This window comes from Canis aureus, chromosome 8 (genome assembly GCF_053574225.1).
Source record: "Canis aureus isolate CA01 chromosome 8, VMU_Caureus_v.1.0, whole genome shotgun sequence".
Taxonomy (NCBI): Eukaryota; Metazoa; Chordata; class Mammalia; order Carnivora; family Canidae; genus Canis; species Canis aureus.
This window is the reverse complement of record NC_135618.1, coordinates 18,550,428-18,571,406: the sequence shown is the minus strand read 5'-3', so window position 1 is coordinate 18,571,406 and position 20,979 is coordinate 18,550,428. Positions and strand designations below refer to the sequence as shown.

The window sequence follows — 20,979 nt, the reverse complement described above, 5'->3', positions numbered from 1 at the left end:
AAAGTCTTGTCTCCAGAAGGAACTATCATATGCTTATTTCCCCCAATAATTCCATTTCCCCCCTTTACTAAAGCTTATTTAAAAAAAAAAGATTTTATTTATTTATTCATGAGAGACAGAGAGAGAGGCAGAGACACAGGCAGAGGGAGAAGCAGGCTCCCCGCAGGGAGCCCGATGTGGGACTCGATCCCAGGACTCCAGGATCAGGCCCTGGGCCGAAAGCAGATGCTCAACCACTGAGCCACCCAAGGATCCTCTACTAAAGCTTCTTAAAATTTTGTCTTGCAGTTCTTTACTTCTTATTGATCTGGTCCATATTAGTGTTAGTGCTAAACTAACACTGCATGGAGAAATGAGAGCCAAGAAGAGAGGGAGAACTGGGGTGCTTTGTGAGCATCAGTCCCCAAGGATGAGCACCACTGGAGAGACTGACCTATTTAGAAAGATCGTTGTCTAGGATCAATCCAGCTTTTTTGGGGGCTTGTTATTTTGTGATCATTGTAGCATATTTTGAAAACTACAACTCTTGTTATGAGATTCACATGTAAATCTAAAATTGATCATCTGGTGAATGATGTAACCATATAACAGCACAGGCACAAATCAGTACAGTCAACTTCTTCCAACATTTAATCTGTTTTTATTTGCCATTTGTTATAAAAATTGAATCTTTGTTTTACACAAAAGGTACTTTAAAACAGTAAAGGTTACCAAAAACCACTGAATCTCAGGCAAAGGGATTCACCACCAAAATGCAGATTTACATGGTAAACCTGAGGGCCAGAAATATTCAACTTACAAAAAAAATCTTATATTTTCTAATAATTCATTACCAGAAGCAAAACCCGGTTACGTACATGTTTCAAAATATGTGACAAAGATAATGCCAGCTCTCACCGTGAAGCTAACCAAAGAAAATGTCTCTACCCAAGATTGGCCCATTATTTCACACAGAGTGAAACATTTGAGGAGCTTTAAAAATATTTAAACATAAATATTTAGGTTTACATACAACACGCATATGCACAAACATATCCATTCTAATTCTATGCCCCTTTATATTTTTTAAATTGCACCATCTCTGTTAGAGATAATATAGAACATGCAGGAGGCATTCATAATTTTTTTTTCTCTGCAGTGGTGTATTATACAAATCAAATGCAAAACTTAAACATGAATTAAGTTCAACTGGAAGCTATCTCAACTCAGTACTTTAGCTCATATAGTCGGTGTTAACACTTTAGTGTTGATGAAATTGTTCATATTAAAATAAAAGTTGAGGAGAATGTTGTCCATTACCAAAGGTACTGAGCAGATAGTTCCCAGTGGATGTAAGAGTGATGGACCAGAAACAGGAAGAAACCAATTAAACAGGTCTGCAGGTTTTCACTGCTTTCACATTCAACTGAAGATAAGAAATAATTATATCCAGAACATTTTCCAACAGTCATGAGTTTATACCATTTCACGTATATAATGTCTTCATAATTCAAACGAGGATACAAAGTAGCTCCTCCCCCTCCCATCGGCCTTCCTCTTGTTTCCAGAAAGAAATGAACACAGATTTTGATGCGATATACAGTTCCTGGAAACAAAGTGGACTTACAGTTATATTCTCATGCTTTTGGTAGGGATGAGAAATCATGGAATCAATCAGCTCTAAATACTGCAGGGATGGGTAAAATGGAACTACTCAATTAGGCCTCATTAAAGGCCCTGGCTTCCCCCCAAATAAATACATGCTCAAGTATCAGTGCGAGTTCTTTAGCACAAATCTATTCTGTTATATACAAGTGCTGACCAACTTTAAGGAGGTGAGTGAGTAGAGAGGGGAAGCAACATACCTATGCAGTTAGGATGATGCTAAGAGAATGTGAAGATGGAAGGAGCGTTTTATTGAAAACACAAGGAAATAAAGCTATAAACCCACAGAATAACTGTTTGATTATTTTAATGGTTTCTGAACCCATCATTATGCAATATTCTACTTAAACATACAAAATTTGAATCATGAAACACAGGAAGAACAGAAACAAATATTGTCACTCTCAAACAATAATATTATGCAAATAACTCACTGCAGCTTACCACAGCACAGTAGTAAGCTTACCACACAAACTGAAGCCACGCCACAGCGCTGAGAGCCTACGGATCTCTATTTACCCTGTTTAACACAAACATTTGTTAAGTGATAGTGAAGTATGGTGACATCCAGGGAGAAACATTAAGACTGAGGATGAAGAATGAAAACACAGTATCTGTGTGCCACACAGATGTATCCTAATGTAGGTTAGGGAGAGAACACCATACCTCACCAGCAGTGCTCAGAACTGCCTATGGTGTGTGTGTCTCTATGTGTGCACAAGCTCATCTGTGTGTGTCTGTGTGCGTATGCAAATAAAACGAACCTATGCCATTGCTGGCATAAGTCATCAACTTTGTTCTGAACAACATCCCCATCTATTTTTTTTTTTTTTGAAAATGAACTATGCATTCTTGGAAATCATATGCCAACTGAAGTGTCATAATTGAATAAACTTCATTTTCCTCATTGAAAATCCTCTTAAATGGATATGAACACTTGCAAAATGAAGATCTGCTCCAACAATGCAATAAAGGTGGCATCAAACACCACATTTTCAAATGTCAAGTGGTGGTCTCAGAGTTCATTGCATCGAGGCTATGTTATTTCAAAAGCTACCTAAACACTGGTGTGTAAGATTGAAATAAAACAGAAATCTAAAGACTATGGCATCAAGGAACAAGATTTGTACCAGTAACTATACCCTAGTGTTTGGAAAGCAGCTTACAATATTCGTTATTGATCCTGATGGTAAGTAATATGCTTCCAGAAATTGAGAGAAGCGATAAGGAAGATTTAGTTAATGACTTTTGCGGGTGAACACAACCAGTGTGCCTAGCCGTGGAGAAGTTCTAGTTTGTGAGAATGGTAGCAAATCTGAAATCTGTTTTGAAAACTCTTCTTAAGGAGGGGGGTGGAGTTTTTCAGAGAAACGATGGCTAATTATATGGCCACAAACATTTAAATACCTCTCCATGCATTGTATTCCATATTCCAAAAACTTAAGATAAATCCTATCCAACACTGCAATCAGTACACATGACAATTTTATTGTGAAACATTAAAATGGCCATTAACTTACATTAAAAAAATGGAAATAACAAAAACCCTAGATATAGTCAGAATGTGTTTTCTAAAGTCCTAGAAGAAAGTTTCATCAGTTATGCCTGGGTCCCTGAGAACTTGAATGTTCTGACTAAAGGCAAGTTTTGGTAAAAATTAACATTTTTACACTGTTCTTTCTCCTTCAGAATAAAAATAATGTTTTAGGCAGCTTTTGGTGTTTACAGTTTTATAGCTCATATTATTCAATTTACATTTGACACAAGCAATTACTTTCTCTGAGTGTCAGTTCAGGGGTGTGTGGTAGGTGAGGGGAGCTACATTTTGCTATCATTTAAAGACTCACTTTCATCTTTCTGGGAGGGGCAGAGCAAGAAACAACATATCACACATCATAATTCCATGCTTACAGTATTCACCCATAATGTTTTCCAGTTTTGTCTAGATGCAGTTAATAGGTTACTTCATAGTTAACATCCAAAATGAGACAGGCATCATAATGCCTAGACCCATTAGAGAAAAACATGGTAAGAATGTACATTTCCGCAAAATGAGTCCATTGATTTTATTCATTTTACAATATGCATGATAATAGAAGGCTAAACACAAAGCTCTTTATTAAAAAAAGAGAGAGAGAGAGAGAGCAAAATGTATTCCAGGGAAGTTAGACAAAGGCATGAGATGAATTTCAGTTAAATGGATATACTTTTTTGTGAGCTTTGAGAATTCTTAAATACTGAATCGAGGTGGAATGTTTTACATTATAATCATATCTAGAGATCATGCAGATTTTGAAGAAAAGTATTTTGCTGTAAGCCTTAATTTCTCCAAGTGTTTTTGAAATCAACTTTAAGGATTCAAATCTGTACCTCTCCCCTCCATCACAGTTTTTGAAGTAATTAATTGTACCCGTACAATAGCACAGCAACTAGGGAAGAGAGAGGTAGATGATGTGGCCATCCTCTTATAAGGAAACCCCCCAAATATTTTAGGGCAGAAACACAAGGCTTTTGTTATCCAAAAGTAATTAGTTGCAGAGTAGAAAAACATTCTGGAGCAGGATGCACACAAATATGCGACTCGAGAGCAGCCCAAACCAAGTATATTAACAGTGAATTCTTAAAGAAATGCAGGTGTTCTCTGTACCTTACAAAAATTATTTTCACAGATTTTGAATCCAAGATTATGCCATAGAAAGTATATGTTTTACATTTAATAGAAAAATTATTAGTAAATAAAAAAGGCTCTGCTGATACGTCTAAATTAATTTTAGGAAATAGTAATTTTCAGGATGCCCCGAGGGTGACCTGTCCTAAGTACCCTGTCCTTTTCTATGGAAGGGCCAAAGGCAGGCACTTTTCTCAGGGTTCACCCTCGTTTGGGGGCTTTTGTTAGGATTGGCCATTGTTAAGAGAAAACAAGGTGAAGGAAGACTCGAGTGGGCTGGGACAGGAAATAAAATCAAGCCAAGAAGGAATTCTGCGAAGCACAATGTACACCCTGCCTAAAAATATTTAAGACCATAGATCAAAGACAGTGTTGAGTATACATCAAGGACATATTGATGAATTTATGGTCTAGGTGATAAATATCAAAACAGGAAGAAGCCAGTTAAAACAAGTGTGCAAATAAGTAAGTACTGGGGACTGGGGGGAAGGACATGAAAGGATATCGCATCTTCAAGGTAAAAACCTCAAGGCGGAGATTCAGTAATTTCATGTCCCCCATGCCACCCTCGAAGAGTACGTCTCACATCTTAATAAGTTAAAGATCAGTTATTCACAAAACTTTAGTTCAGTGTTAACACTTTTTTACCTGTTTAATTTAGGGCTAGACACTTGAGTTGCTTTCAAGACATTGGGTTATAGCCAAGTCATAATTATTACCCATTTTTCATCTTTATAACTTAGGAAACCTTAGTTCTCATTTAAAGCCCAGGGGGCACACTTTTAAAAATTCTTTTCTCTCTGGATCAACATTTATCTAAGCACGTCTGCAAACGTTCTGTCACAGGGAGAGGAAGAGTGTTGAGCAAGTTCTCCTCTACAATCAGACAGCTCCGCTTTAGGGACGGACAGCCTTCCAGTTCAGGAGGAAGTGTTTCCAGGTAATTACCAATGAGCTCCAGATGAGTAAGGTTCGACAGCTCACCCACGTGAGGGGATAAACTCATCAGGCTATTTTTCCCCAAAAGTAAACACTGCAGCTTTTTGCACTGAAACAGCCCATCTGGTAGCATCTCAATCTGGAAAGGGGAAAAGAAAGCAGCCAGTAAAACTGGTGTTCTATGGCCTACGACAACGCATTTACTTATTTATACCCCTACCTTTTCCCACAGACACTTCTGATCATTTACAGGAATACGGAGAATAATGATGATAAATGTGAAGGGGATGGAAAAGAAAAAGGAAACCTAAGAATGTCCTGACTTGACGTGGGTACTAATGCCCCCAAGCACCCCTAAACTCTTGTTGTATAAGTGGGTGGGTAAAAGATTTGATTCAGGGCTTTCCAACAAGCAATTCTCAAACACAACCTAATTAGTCACCTACTCATTGCCTCTAGGATAAAAAGCAACAACAACAGTATTTTAGGAAAATCGTAATTATTCTTGAGGCTAAGGATCAGAAGTAAATTGTTCTCAAGAGTCCTCATAAAGAGTTACTGTGTAGTGTAATGAGCAATATCCTCAAAAACATTGTGAGTACAGACACAAGGCTATTTCTAAGGGTTTCTTTTCATTCTATGAAAAGAAAAAATTCGACAGAAGCACAGACAAGAAGATATGATCATATAGACGCACACATTTCATTTCCCTCTACATAGGCACTTCTGTGAGTATTTACCCTTCTTCCTGCCCTCTGGCAGTTTCAATTAAATCATGTATCACAGAGAAATAATTTAAAATATGATAAATAGCCTGAAATTAGGTCAACTCCTCCAGCTGCTCAAAGGAGCTGCTCCCCCATGTGGTCGGTCCGTTGCACGTGAATTTCTAAGCGAGCCACAGGGCATCTGTGAAAGTTGATTGGAAAAGACATCCACGGAAGAGCTGAGAGCAAGCATCCTCAACTCTTGTCATGCCACTGAGAGGGGAGTTTGCACCGGGCGGTGCTGGACAGCATGCAGGCCGATCTATAATGCGGCACAGAGGGTATCTTTGCAACTGAAATAGTGCAGGCTTCTTGGTTCAGGATGGGGCTTTGTTAGACACAGGGATGAAAGGGGCACTCAAGAGCTCAGCCTGCGCCTCTGATGGGCTAACACAGTCCCACTGAGCCAGCTCTCTGCTGGAATTTCCAGGCCATCCAGAACTATTCCTCAAAAAGATAGACATTCTCTATACAAACTAAAAAAATAGTCAAACTGCATTCAGGAGTGCTCATTATATTTGAAATTCCTCTCTCCTCCATCGTCCATACATACACTCGGTATGGCTATCCTTGGAAATAAATCGAATGATCACCATTGCTAAGTATGGCATTCAATAAAGCTCCTCCTTGTACACCAAAATACTAGGTAGGAGCAAAGGAAAAGTACTGACCCTTCTATTTCGTTCCCTTCTTGAATGCAGATACAAACCCATAACTATGTAGATTTCAATATGGAGCTATGGCAGAGAGATAAGAGACAGAAGAAATGTAACCCCTTTCTCATGCAACCTCTTCTGGTCATACGCCTGCAGCTCAGAAGTACGGCCAGTGACGTACAAGTAGAGTAAATAATCCATCCTGTGCAACCCAAGCTCAACCCTGAGAGTGCCTATTAGTGTCTAAGCAATGACTCAGGGAAGCCAGTTGAGAAAAAGAGGGTAGGCTTGGCTCATCTTGATTCAGTAAATGCAGACAGACAGCCTCCTTTCGTGCCAGGCTCCCAGCTAGGTGTTGGGGATAAAGTGCTGATAGACAGATGGGTCTTCGAGAACCATGGTCTAATGCAGGGTTTCTCGACCTTGGCACTGTTGAAATTTTGGGTGAGATCATTCCTTTTGTGGGGGGCCCTGTGTATCGTAGACTGTTTAGCAGCATCCCTGGCCTCTGCCTTCTAGATGCCAGTGCTATGCCTCTTCTCAGCTGTGATAATCAAAAATGTCTCCAGACAAATGTCTCTTGGGGGGCAAAAGTGCCCCCGTTTGAGCGGCACTGGTGCACTGAGAAATACTAAACAATTAAATCAATAATTAGTCTGTCATGGGCGCTGGGAAGGAGGGACAGTAGCAGGGACAGTAGCAGGGACTCTCCATCTCCTTACTTCAGAAAGCCTCCAGATGCCCAGCAAGGACCTTGCTTAATTGGACTCCTTTCCAACTGGGTGAAAACCCTGAAGCCCTTGCCATCACTCTCCTGTCTATCAACACTACCATGTGTTCACCAATCTTCTTTCAAATTTCCAAAGTTGGGATTTTAGCAACTTCTCGGCCCCCTAAGACAGGAGAGGGGTTTCATGAGGCAAGGGGAGCAAGCCCCCAGGGTCCCTCAGCTGTGCTGCTGTCATGAAAGTGAGTCAAGGGCTGTGCTCAGCAGTTCTACTTCCTGAGTGCCAAGTGTCCATCTCAGGGACTTTCTTTCAGAGTCAGCACCCAGCTGAGGCACAAAACCTTTCTTCACCTACCTGAATTCAATTATGTTAAAGAAGGCTGGGCAACTGTGGTAGGGACGCAAGACTTTCCTTCAATTCAGCATTTCTATTCTGAAAAATCTACTTAAACCCTTAAAAATAGTTTACCCTGAAGCTGTATTACAAGAACATCAAAAACATTTTGCCCAGGCTGATACATTTAATAAAATTTTAGATAGCATTTATTTATTCTGAATTCATTTAACATGCTCTTTCTTAGACAATATGATATACACCCCCAAAAAGGAAAAAATGACCCTAATGGACTACTGATTTATTTTTAAAAAATCAAAAGAAATGTTTGCAGACTATCAAGGGTTGATACACTTCATATGCAGAATGATTTTATAGAATAAATTATAAGTTATACATACAAGCTATCAAACTGAAAAAGAGAGAGAAACTAATGCTACATCCTAGAATTCTCTGACAACAAAATATCTTGAACAAATTGTAGTAAAGCCCCCAGAACATCTAAGGAAGGATGGTCCTCTTCCTATATGTATTGCTGACATCTGATAATGAAATACTCCCCTGTTTCCAGAGGCTGAGACCTTGCTTCAGAATCTGTCTCAATGTCAGATTTCCCTTTTTTCCTAGTTGTTGAACACATCATCTCAGTACATGCTAAGCAAATCCATAAAAGCCATTCATTTCAGGAAACAAAAATGAGTATTTCCATTTCTAAGTAGTGATGTCAAAAATAAGCTCCGTCACATAAATGATCTTTAGAAGTAATTTCTACTTCCAGCTAGAAGTCTTTGAGTCAATAAAAGAAACACATTAAATGCACAAATGTAGAAGCTGGAAGACCTAGGTATAAATTGGAGTGGTTTTTAAGATTTGAGTGAAACTATTAAGTCCTCCCCCTTTCCTATGCCTCTCCATCACATTCGATACCATCATAATTGAATTACACTTTGGTACTGGCATAGAGATGCTTCCTCCTCCTCTCCCGTCTCCCACGTCCATCCACACACACCACTGCTTCCCGCGTAACAGCATTTGCCTCGACACATCTGAGATGCAGTAGAGGGAGTGCCAGAGTGGGTGTCGGAATACTTGGGTTCCATCCCAGATTCATGCTAGGAAGCTTCACACTTCAGGCAAATCACTCTGAGCATCAGTGTCAGTATCAGTATGAAGGCAGTTACTAGAGCAGAGGTTGGAAAAGTTTTTCTCTAAATGTGTAGGATAGTAAATATTTTAGGCTTTGTGGGTTAAGAAGTAAAACTGGAAATATTATGTAGGTACTTATACAATTAAGAGAGAAAAAATTTCCTACATTTTTAAATGAGGAAATTCAAAATATAATAATGGTTGAGTATATAATATTTTTTATAATATAGGCTCATGAATGAGAACAATGGAATTTAGTCATGGATCCTGAGATTTGAATTTCATAGAGTTTTCATGTGAGACAGAGTGTTATTTAAACATTTTTTTCCTTAATCATTAAAAAATTTAGAAGATCATTCTTAGGTCGGGGCAGTATAAAAATTTTAAAAACATTCTTAGCTCAGGCCCTGGGTGGGATCAGGCTGCAGTTTGCTGACTTGATTGCCCGTGGTGTTCCTTTCAGATGTAAATCTTTAGATCTTGTTTTGAATTTATAGTCCTACTTCAAAATCATAACTGATTAAATTTTTTAAAGGGGTTTTATTTCTTGATTGTAATCTCCCAACCCTTCTAAATGGGTTACAATTACAGCGTCCTTTGAAGGTACCTGTTCATGTTAAGTATCACTTTCAAGCTCAAGTCTGACCCCAGCTACTGTCCAGTGAACTCAAATCTGAACTTGACTGGCAGTCTTCAAGGCATTCTCCATTCCGACCCACCTTCTAAATGCTCTCATCTCTTATTACATCTGGGTATGCTTGTTGCAATCCTCTGCACATGATCTCTATCCTTCTACATTTCCAAAACCCCCAGAGTCTTAGGAACACTCCTCTCAAGAGTTACTATAAAAAAAAAGAACATTTTGGGTGCCTGGCTGGCTCAGTCAGTAGAGCATATGACTCCTGATCTTGGGGTTGTACGTTTGGGCCCCACATTGGGTGTAGAGATTACTTAAAAATATAATCTTAAAAAAAAAAAAAAAAGAACAGCTTGCTCAAATCTATTTGGCAAACATTGCATATCATATCCCCCTCTTGGAGAAGCACAATGCATATTCAAATACTAAAGGCTCTAAGGAATCCTGCAGCAAAAACTATGATAAAAATAAATGTTTAGGGGGGCACCTGGGTGGCTCAGTGGTTGAGCATCTGCCTTTGGCTCAGGTGGTGATCCCGGGGTCCTGGGATCAAATACTGCATCAGGCTCCCCACAGGGAGCCTGCTTCTCCCTCTGCCTATGTCTCTGCCTCTCTCTGTCATGAATAAATAAATAATCTTTAAAAAATGTTAAAAAATAAATGTTTAGTGTTTTGTGTGATAACATCTATTACTACCCTGTGGAAGAAACTCTAGAGTGCCCTCTCTGTGAATGTCTGTCATTTGGGGGATGCCCACTATCTTCAATGTTTGAAGAATTTCCTCCCTTATCTTGGTGGTGGGACTCTTGGTGGGAAGCAGAGTCCACTTCCCATTGGAGGAACTGACAACATCAGATTCCAGGCTTCCCAGATCCCCTTACAGCTTGAATGTGGGGTGGGTGCTCATAAGCTCTGCCAATCAGGTGCTCAGACTTGGACTTTAAATTGGGGCTAGTGTCATAAAGCAGCAGAAACCATGAAGAACTTATTTTATAGGAGGGCAAGGGCTGCAGTAGCAGGAGTATCCAATTTTCAGGGGAAGCACTGTGCCCCTGATGGTCAGTGGCAGGATACCCTCACCATTTTGTTTTTTGTGCTATGACTTTCACCTTTTGGTTATCTAACTTTACATTTGTTTTCTAAGCTTGATTCTGCAGGCTTTTCCGTGATAATGAGACACAACATCCTGTCAATGAATGTCTCTTCTCCTTAACCACAGAGAGCGTTCATTGCATCCATCCATGAACCTAGTATACTGCCCAACTCTTTAGAAGAGTATTTTAAAAGCTCTCCTTTCAAACTGGAGGGTATTATGCTGAGTGAAATAAGTCAATCGGAGAAGGACAAACATATGATCTCATTCATTTGGGGAATATAAAAAATAGTGAAAGGGAATAAAGGGGAAAGGAGAAAAAATGAGTGGGAAGTATCAGAAAGGGAGACAGAACATGAAAGACTCCTAACTCTGGGTAACGAACTAGGGGTGGTGGAAGGGGAGGTGGGCAGGGGGTGGGGGTGACTGGGTGACAGGCACTGAGGTGGGCACTTGACAGGATGAGCACTGGGTGTTATTCTATATGTTGGCAAACTGAACACCAATAAAAAACAAATTTATAAAAAAAATATAAAATAATAAAAAAATAAAAGCTCTCCTCTTTCAGGAACCCTTACCATGTTTTATTCAAAATGGATGAATCAACTCACATTTTTGAGTATATGCATATCTAAATATTTACACAACCAATTTCATGTTTTATTTTCTAATTAAAAAAATATTTTGGTCTATCTCATAGAATCTTAAGAATCTCAAAGTTAGAAGGAACCCTGAAACTGAAACTTGAATCCTTGATTCCCTTTAACAACACTTCTACCAAGTGGTTGACAATCTATATCTGGACAGTTTAATTAATAAGAAATCACTTCCCCCTTCTCAAAGATTTAATTTTGGGGCAGCTTTTTGGGAAATATGGGAAATCTTTCCCTTGCTTGTCCTCGTTCTACGATTCATGGTTACCTGCAAGAAGATTAAGTCTTCCAAATATTTAAAGACCAACTATTCTTTTTTCTTCCTTTCCCAATACTTCCCATCTTTAGGTTAACTATTCCACCGGAGAACTTTTCATCTCTCTGGCTGCTGTCTTCTGAGTGAGTTCCACTTTCTCCATATCCTGATTAAATAAGTCTCCACAGTTCTGAGGAGAGTGTTCTTCACCCATTCAAAGGTCCTTGTTATGGCTCTGGGATGCTTGGCAACTGCTGGTTATCAGACTTCTGAGACAACTCAGGCTAAGATATCATTCTACTTTGGCCATAAACTGCCTTCAGAAGAGGACTTTTCATGTGTGCCAAGTATCCTCCCTTACTCAAGATAAACTGTGTCTGATACTTACACCTAGTTTTTCTTTTAGACACAGTCAAGATGTCAATAAGCTTAGTGTCAAAAGTACAAATGGTCTTAAGGTTTTATTAAATCAAACCAGAAAACCACATTAACTTATTAATTAACATACATTTAAATAATTCATGGCCAGCTAATTATTTAATCAGCTGCAACTTTCAAAAATTCATATAGTGACATAACCAAATAATAACTTAGTGGAACCAATGCCTTTCAATATAATTCTTTATACTTTTTATTACTGACTTAACAATGGGAAAATATAACCTAAATATTAGTATTAATCAACTGCATAAATAAACAACACTAATGAAAAATCTCTAGACCTATAGTTTTCAAAGTATGGTCATCACAGCACCAGCATAATTTTTACCTGGGATTTTTTAGAACTGCTAACTCTTGGATCCTACACCAGACTGACTAAATCGAAGACCCCGGGAGTGGGGTCCAGCAATCTGTGCTTTAACAACCCCTTTGGGTAATTCTTATGAACGCTGCTAATCTAACTCAACCCTCAAGGAGTTTTACAGCCTCATAATTCTTTAAAACCCAAAGATTTCGCATTTATCTTAGAATGGGTTCTAGCCTTTTAATATGTGAGTCAGGTCTTAGGGTTCAAAAAATCAGCACGAATTTTGCTCTCATTCCCCAACTTTCTGGTGTTTTCCCAACAATTCATGGTTTTTGAAAATAGTGTCTGGTGATTAATATGTTCATTAGCCAACACCATGTTCATAGTCACATTTAGAATGAAATTTGAATTACAAAAAGTCTAGGAGATAATACATTTTGGGGGGCAGGGTAGAAGAAAACAGCCTTCATTTTCTACTACAGAAAGATCACTTCCATTTTTTGGCAGACTTGATTTCTGAAAGATTTTTTTTCTTCTTCTCATATGGACATTACCATCACTCTCTTGTCCTTTTGGCTAGCTTGATATTCTTTTTTTCTTTTCCCTCCTGCTTCACATTTTAACCTAGGAAACTACTCATTTGTTTTTTTTTTTCTTGTTTCAGTGAAGTCAAGTTTTCCTTAACTTGGCTTTACTGTTGCAAATTATGGTTCATTTTTAAAGTATGGATGCTGGAAAAAGCTTCTAAGAAGCCCTAGTGTTGCATTATAGAACCAGGCCTTTCATTTTGAATCGTCTTTCTAGACATGCATGTAGATTTCAAGTCTCTTTTACTGCATCACAAAAAAGATTTATGAATAATTCATGATCCCAGTATTTTTAACAAAAAGTTCTTCTCCTATGACAGATTTGGAAAGCTAAAAACTTTTATGAAGCTTTCTAACTACTTAAGATCTTTCCAAAATGAAAAGTAAGCTCTGTTATAACTAATTAGTCTAAAATACTTCAATTGCGATGTTTATGTAAAAAAAAATGGGGAAAGAGAATAAAGAGAACATTCATTGAGCAATTATTATGTGCCAGGAACTATGCCCGGCGCTTATATTTTTCTCATAAAATCTCCATGACAGCTTGTAAGTCAGATTAAAAACTGATGCTCGGTATTTTGGTAATTTACTCACAGTCACATATCTAGTAAGTGGGAGTCAGGCCAGGCCCAGATGATGCTTAGTTTGCCCCTAAGTCCATTTTCTTTACCCACTTTATACACTGCAACAGCAGATGCTCAGAAGACTGGCTAAACAAAGGGAGGAATGGATTTACTTACATTGTTGTTGGTCACAGCAAAGTACTGCAAATTACTCAGATACTGGATTTCTTCTGGAATGAAGGTCAGGTGGTTATAGCTTAGATCCAAATAATGTAGTTTGGTGCATAGGAAAAGCTGCAGGGGCAGATTCTCAATATTATTATGGTTCAAAGAGAGCTGCTCTAGATTAGATAGTGCCCCAATCTGGGCAGGAATATAAGCAATGTTATTATGCCACAGCTTTAAGCAGGAAAGATTCTGGAGATGCTGAAAGCTAATGATCTCTTCCACAGTTTTAAGGTTATTCTCTTTTAGGTCTAACTCATGCAAATTGTTGAGGCTGAAAATAGAGTGTGGGATGCGTTCCAGGTCACAGCTGATCAGCTCGAGGCTCTTCAGATTGACCATCTTTTTCAAGTTGTTCAACACAACCAGCTTGCTTCCCTCGTTATCGAGGGCCAGCTTCTGCAGAGAAGGCAGGAGGTCTGTAATGACCTGTGGGATCCGGGAAAGGCTGCTCTTCAGGTAGAGGGTCCGCAGGTTTTTCAAGTCCTGGAAGCCCTCCAGCTGCATGGTACTCAGCTGTTCCGGAAGAACACAGCCCGACAGATAAAGTTCCTTGAGATTCTTCAGGTGAAATACCCAGCGTGGGATCTTCCCCATTTCGGTGAATTTCAGGCGGAGGATTTTTAGGTTCTCCTCCAGGAAGCCCAGCGCTGGATGGTCCACCACCAGGGACGAGTGGTACACGTGAAGCTCCCTGAGGTTGACCAGCTGGGAGACCGCAGAGGGCAGCTTGACCTCAGGGATCAGCTCCAGGCTCAGCACTTCGATTTCTGTCAGCTCAAAGACGTTGTCCGGAAGACCGTTTAGCATAAAAAGATGCAGCTCTATCTTGTCCTGTGAGTTTTTCACAAGCTTACTCTTCAGCTTCTCAACTGTCCATTCGTTGTTGAGGTTGATCTGTTTCAGCTTGTTCTCGCTGACCTCCGACAGGAATATGGAGAAGCGTTTGGAATAAAGAGGATCGTACTGATCGGCCAGATGGAGGATGAAGGCAAAGTCGTTCTTCACGTCGGGGATATCGCTATAGTTGCTTTTCTCTCTCAACGCCTCAAAGGAATATTGCTTCAGAGAACTCCTCAGCATCCACCATAAGCTGTAGGAGGAGGTGAGACCATAGAGTATAACCAAAATGACATAAAACGAAGCCAGGACCTTAAATATTTCTGCCAAGGAGTAGACACACTGGTAGCGCTTGTAGCCTGTGAAAGCTTGCACATCAACCGAACAGTCGATTTCAAGACTGATGTAGGTTAGAAAATACGGAACATAAGTTATGATGAGGACGAACAAAATGACTTTCACTATGATCTGCTTCAGATACACTCTATAAATGATGTCCTTCTGCTCCACGTGCAGGCGGAACCTTTTCACTTTTTCAAAGATGGCTTTGGCCTGTTCACCCTCCTTCTTGTCCAGGACGCTAGAAGTTGGGCTTTCTATGCCAGCTGACTCCAAGCCAGGCTGTGGGTAGGGCAATGACTGCTTGTTGGAATCGACGTCGGCTGAGCACCCTGAGGACGACAGCAGAACCTTGGACTTGGAGAATGTCAGGGGCCTCACTGATTGCTCGGCCACCGTTTCGGACAGGGCCCGGGTGGTCCACGGGGAATCGAAGCACTTGTGAAGGATGGCCACAAAATGCTCGAGCCGAGAACTGGTACTGGGATAGTGTAGCCAGAAGTTGCTACAGGCTGCAAAGATGAGCGTGTGCAAGAGCACCAGGTAGGGGAAAAACTTGGCGAACCAATGGAGCTGTTTCTCATAACAGACGGCGTCAATGTAGGAGTACTGCTGTCGGTGGAGGTCGTTCTGGATTCTGAGGGGGAGCGGAAGCGGTGTCCCGGGATCAGAGGACATGTTTGCGCTGGCTCTCAGGATGTCCCAAGGCACGGCACAGTGATTGTCATATTCCACCTTACATGGAAGACAGCACAGAACCCTGCTCTGTGTGAGCTGGAGAGCTCCGGCCAGCACAGCCACCAGCAGCATGATCAGGGTAATGTAATACCAGAAGACGTCCCACCATGGTTTTAGGATGTGATAAGATGACTGGGCGTCTGCTAAACATTTCAGCTCTGTTAGTGTAATCATGACTTTCCCTTATAGGAGTACAGAAACTGGAAGAGGAAAATAAAAGAAAAGCCATTGATGCAAGTATCCAAAATAAGCATTTAACTCTAATGGCTTGTACGTCCCGAGTGGGATTTAGCTCAGGGACAAAACCTGGCAGAGGCAGAGCCAATTGGATGATAGAAACATCTGGTTTCATTTGAAAACTTCAGCCATCCCAGCTGTGCATTATAAAGTACTTCAGCTGAGAGACCATTTGGTGGTAGCCAGACTGGATCTATAAAGGTGTTTGGGGCAGATTGTGAAGCAACTATCTAGTTTCCTCCTAGATCTTGACTATCCTCTGCCAAGCTATTAAAAACTAGAAGCCATGTTTTCTTCAATCAACATTACGAAAACTTATCCTTATGCTACTTATTTCTTAGGGCCACATTTTATACCTTGCAAATGGTCTGAATAAGTGCTTTTCCACACCCCACCCCACGTCTGGGTGCATCAGTTATAGCTCCAGAGTTGTGTTGCAACTACTATCGGGAGCGACTCTTGAGCAAGCACTGTTTTGTAGAATTATTCTTTAGGATTATAGGGATCTATCAGTTCTATGTTCGAAACCAACTGTGAGTTAATGCATTATCTCCTTTCCCCCCAAGCTCTTGCTTTATAACTTAAGTTCACGTCCAACTCAGAGTATTTAAAAGTTGACAAAACAACAGCAGTGGCTTAAAAAGGGATAGCGAAGAAAAACCCAATTAGAACATTGCTCTATGGGGACTGTCTCATGATTACTGTTTTGATGGCAAAGGACTAATAGGATAAATTATTGAGGGTATACTCTATTAAATTATTTTTACCTTCAAAAAACAAGAGGTAGATTTTGCATTTTTTCATATTAAAAAGTATCCAGACAGTGCTCCTTACAGCAATGATTTATGTAATGTTCAACCTTACATAAATCAATTGTTTAAAAGACTGCTAATGAGTAAAACCCAGACCACCTAGAAGACAAACAAAAGGGAATATTTGGATCTAATAACATATCTGTTAAGAAAGAAGAAAGAAAATCACAATAGTATCGTGTTTTAATGGATAAAGAGAATGAACTCAGATCATCTCTAAGGCTCTGCTACCTTACAGCTTATGGCTGTATTTGTCCTCTTAAAGGTCCTGAGATTAAAGACATACAACTGAAATTGCAGAAGAATGTAAACACAAATGGCCCCAACCATGACAAGGGTATTTGACAGAGAGCGAATATTTATTCAACACAGAACACAAGTCAACATTGACCAAAATCATGTACTTTAAATATTTATACTCACTGGATGAAAAAAATGAATCCAATAAGTTGACTGTGCTTCAATCGGGAGGCCGACACCTTTTGAAATTTCTTAGACACACCATCTCTGTGTTTGTCTTCATTCTGTGAGAAAGCATAGATATCTTATAATAGCTGTGGTATTTTAAACAAAAATGGAGATACTGTCTCCAGAGACCCTCTTCCCATCATAAGACATGATACGGCAAATAGATTTTCATAGATCAGTTTACTTTTCACACTGGAGGACATTTTGGCAAAGCTATATATACAAGACCCCACCCATATATGAGATCATACTCAGCCCCTGAACTCCCTTAAATTACAGAGAAGTTCTACAGAAACTTTGATGTTAATATATTTTAAAATGCCATATTTACAACACTTAGATGAACACTTAACTTTTCCAAGCAGCCTACATATGTTAATTTTTCTCATTCAGTCCTCATACACAGTTGGTCTTATTTGCATTTATCAGATGGCCTGTCAAATCATGTAATTTCTGCATCCTAATTTAAAACCACACATCTCTCTAAAGAAGATTTAGTGCTCTTCAAATTTAGCCTGATTTCATTAGAAATAGTCACAAGTTAATAACTTAAAGACACAGCTCAGAAATATGGCTGTAATTCTCTGAAATTATGATATTACTAAATGTAGCTTCCCTTTATATTAGCTTTTTTTTAACCTAGTAGGTTAATAGAAGCCATTCTTAGCATCTACTTCAAGCAATCACTTGTAATAATTTAAACTGCATATATATTGATCAGTTTGAAACAAGGGAACATTCTAAAACATACAAAAAAACTTTAACTTGGCATGGAAATTGTGGTTTTTAGTGCCTATGGCACCTCTGAAAGGTTGCTGGGAATGTTGATATATTTGCCCTGAAGATACAATCTTTTTTTGGTTTATTAAGTACTTGAAATCCAGCTCAATGTACTAACCCCAAATTGTATTTAAGATGGTTTTAGTAATACTCTTGTGACCTTGTCATTTTCAAAGATCATAAAGTTGGGCATGTCTGAAATTTACTTTGGATTTACCAATCCATGTGCAAAAAAGCCTGCTTAATAACTACTATCCAGTATCAAATTATTTTGCAGGCCAGAAAGCACAGTTAGTATGTATGACAATCTAGCCGTGTACTAATCCATACTTACTTAGCACTGCTAGAGTAGGAGTTTCTCATTCACAGTTCACTTTTAAAAGGCTTATACCATATGATACACAACTGCATTTATGTGCAGCAAGTATGATAAAGATATTTAAGGTGTGAAACATTTTACATATTCTTCCATTGTATTGCATCTATAATGTACCAGGAAAGAATTTATTGCATAATTCCAGAATGCTGCTCAGCCATCCTGATATTTCTTGTAAAATACAGTTTCTTTTAAACATTGCAAACACATTTTCTACTTTAAACACATTATTTCACAAAAAAAAAAAAAATAAATAAACACATTATTTCTATCAAAGAAGAGAGTCACAAACCTTCAACTACAGTAATATTTTAAAACACAAATTTTCATATAATATGAGAAACTATTATAACTAATATGCTAAGAGAACCACAGCTAATGACAGGTTTACCGTATTTATACTAACTGATGATTTATAAAGAACTTTTCCTGTTTACCTTTTTAAGAATTATAAACTTTCCATCTAATCACCTAATTCAGATTTCCATTGAGGAATTCCTTGCCAATAAGAGAACATACAAAAATATACTATTTATAATCTAATATCTGATTTCCTACTTTCAAAGTACTTCAATTTACATTAATTTGTTTCATATAATAAACCATTAGGCAAATATTTTTATTCTACACATTTTAAAATATGGAAAATAAAGCAGGCCCAAAGGAGCTATCCTGTCTAAGGTGACAAAACTGTCAAGAAATAGCTGCACTTAGAACCTAGGTCCTCAGATTCAAATCTCAAACCTTGTATATGGCTGACCACGCTGTCTCATTAAATCCAACTAACTATGCCTCTCAGTTCTTTTAAAGGCTAAAGAAAAAGCTGAGTATTTATCTCTTTTCCCTAACTGCAATGGAATACATATTTTGTCCCCCCCCCCCCTTTAAAAGATTTTATTTATTCATGAGACACAGAGAGAGAGAGAGGCAGAGACACAGGCAGAGGGAGAAGCAGGCTCCATGCAGGGAGCCCAACGTAGGACTCGATCCGGGTCTCTAGGATCACGCCCTGGGCTGCAGGCAGCGCTAAACTGCTGAGCCACCGGGGCTCCCCTATTTTGTCCCCCTTAAAATACATACGTTGAAATCCTAACTCCCAATGTGAGAATGTTAGGAAGTAGAGCCTCAGATCATGAAGGTGGAGCTCTCATGAATGGGATTAGTACCCTTATAAAAGGGATTCCAGAGGGCTCTCTTGCCCCTTCCATCATGTGAAGATACAGCAAGAAGGTGGCTGTCTATAAACTAGGAAGTGAGCTCTCATTTAGAATCTGCCCATGCCTTGATCTTGAACTTCTCAGCCTCCAGGAACTGTGAGAAATAAATGTCTGCTATTTAAGTCACCAAGGCTGTGGCAGTTTGTTAAAGCAGCCTGAACAGACTTAAGACATCAACTTACCCCAACAACTGCATTGTAACTGGGTTCTATTTTAATCTTTTGAAAAACAAGGATGCAAATATACAATCTTCTACAATGTCCCCTGTAATATATTATATAGTCTACTTTCGCAGCTAAACTTTTTCTACCAAACATTTTCCACTGAACTAAGACATAAATATATAGCATCCGGATTTAATGATGTATGAAGAATCTTAAGCATTCCTACATAAAAAATGATGTTAATTTTTCTAATTGAAGTGTTTAACTCAAGAGCTAGAGCATAGCTATCCTTTGTCATTACAATATTTAATACTGTTTATGTATCCAGGAAATTTTTTCCAGACCATATTTTTGCAAGCAACGAGAATTCAATCTAAATCAGATCTCTATTTCTAATATACAAATCCACTAAATCAGTTCAAAGAAACAACGTTAAGAGTAAAGGATTTTATGGTCCTAATCCCATTCCTTCAGCTTTTAAACCTCATTAAAAAATCATAAAAGCTTTTGAAAGCACATGAATTCATTTGACAATCTCACCCCAAAGCCTCTAGGATTGAAACAAGAACACTCAAGTTAGGCATCTTTACTTCCCACTAGTCCCTATTTTACTTTGAAAGCATTTCCAAAATAACCAGTGAAAAAATAAACAAATGATGGTCAGATGGTATTTAGAGTCATTCTATGCAGAGAACTGGACACTACTTCAAAGATGTCTATCTCTGACCCCAGGCAGGGATATAACCAAACAATTCAAAATGGGGTTTCTCTATGCTTTCACTCCAAATTGATTTAGAAATTGCCTTATATCCCTTCAAAATGTTTAGTACTACTCATCAAAAGATATTTTCCTGGGTCTAACATATACCCAAATGAAGTTTAAATTCACCTCTTTAAGTTCTCTCTCTGGGAAATAGTGTCAGTACCCTTGATTAATTTGCTCATTTTCTTCAGACTAAATAACCCCTCGAGCCATTCTTCAGAGATCTGATGATAATCATTCAGCATTTCTCAAGGACTTAAATGATCACTAGCAAGACACTTGGTATGCCAGTTTATGTCCTTTACCAGTTATTTCAGATCTTATCAATAGAGCGAATTTCAAATACTAAACACCCTTCCCAAATTTAGTTGCAGTCTTGAGACTTCCTAGAAGGGAGCTAAGATTTATACAATGAAGTGTTTCTCTAACTTTAATGTCCATAAAAATCACTGGAGAGCTTACTATATAATAATATATACTCAGCATATTCTCAAGTGTTTGGTCCTACTCTCTGAGTTTATGATTCATTAGGTCTGAAGTAGGCCCTAAGAATGTGCATTTCTGCTTTAAACTATTTTTAAAAAGATTTTATTTATTTATTC

The 20,979-nt window shown here is 38.8% G+C and overlaps 1 protein-coding gene and 1 long non-coding RNA gene across 11 annotated transcripts in view; one reads left to right on the top strand and one right to left on the bottom strand.

Moving 5' to 3' along the window:
- LRRC8B (leucine rich repeat containing 8 VRAC subunit B) overlaps positions 1-20,979 on the bottom strand; it is an 86,305-nt gene that overhangs the window by 16,003 nt on the left and 49,323 nt on the right. For 7 of the 10 annotated variants that reach the window (XR_013384302.1, XR_013384303.1, XR_013384305.1 and 4 more), the window contains exons 4-6: positions 17,033-17,133; positions 13,596-15,760; positions 5,261-5,390 (exon numbers count right to left, since the gene is read on the bottom strand). Coding sequence is in view for 3 of the 10 variants with exons in the window: in XM_077905340.1 (XP_077761466.1) it covers positions 5,261-5,390; positions 13,596-15,734 (2,269 nt within the window). In the remaining 7 variants the exon portion in view is untranslated. Of the gene's footprint in view, positions 1-617; positions 5,391-13,595; positions 15,761-17,032; positions 17,134-20,979 lie in introns of those variants that run through there. The other 3 variants (XM_077905339.1, XM_077905338.1, XR_013384308.1) reach the window with 2 other exon arrangements.
- The window catches only part of LOC144318416 (uncharacterized), a 46,725-nt gene that overhangs the window by 9,367 nt on the left and 16,379 nt on the right, over positions 1-20,979 (top strand). Inside the window, exons 3-4 of the long non-coding RNA XR_013384312.1 lie at positions 5,159-5,252; positions 11,613-11,663. This is a non-coding gene — a long non-coding RNA (uncharacterized LOC144318416). The remainder of the gene's footprint in view (positions 1-5,158; positions 5,253-11,612; positions 11,664-20,979) is intronic.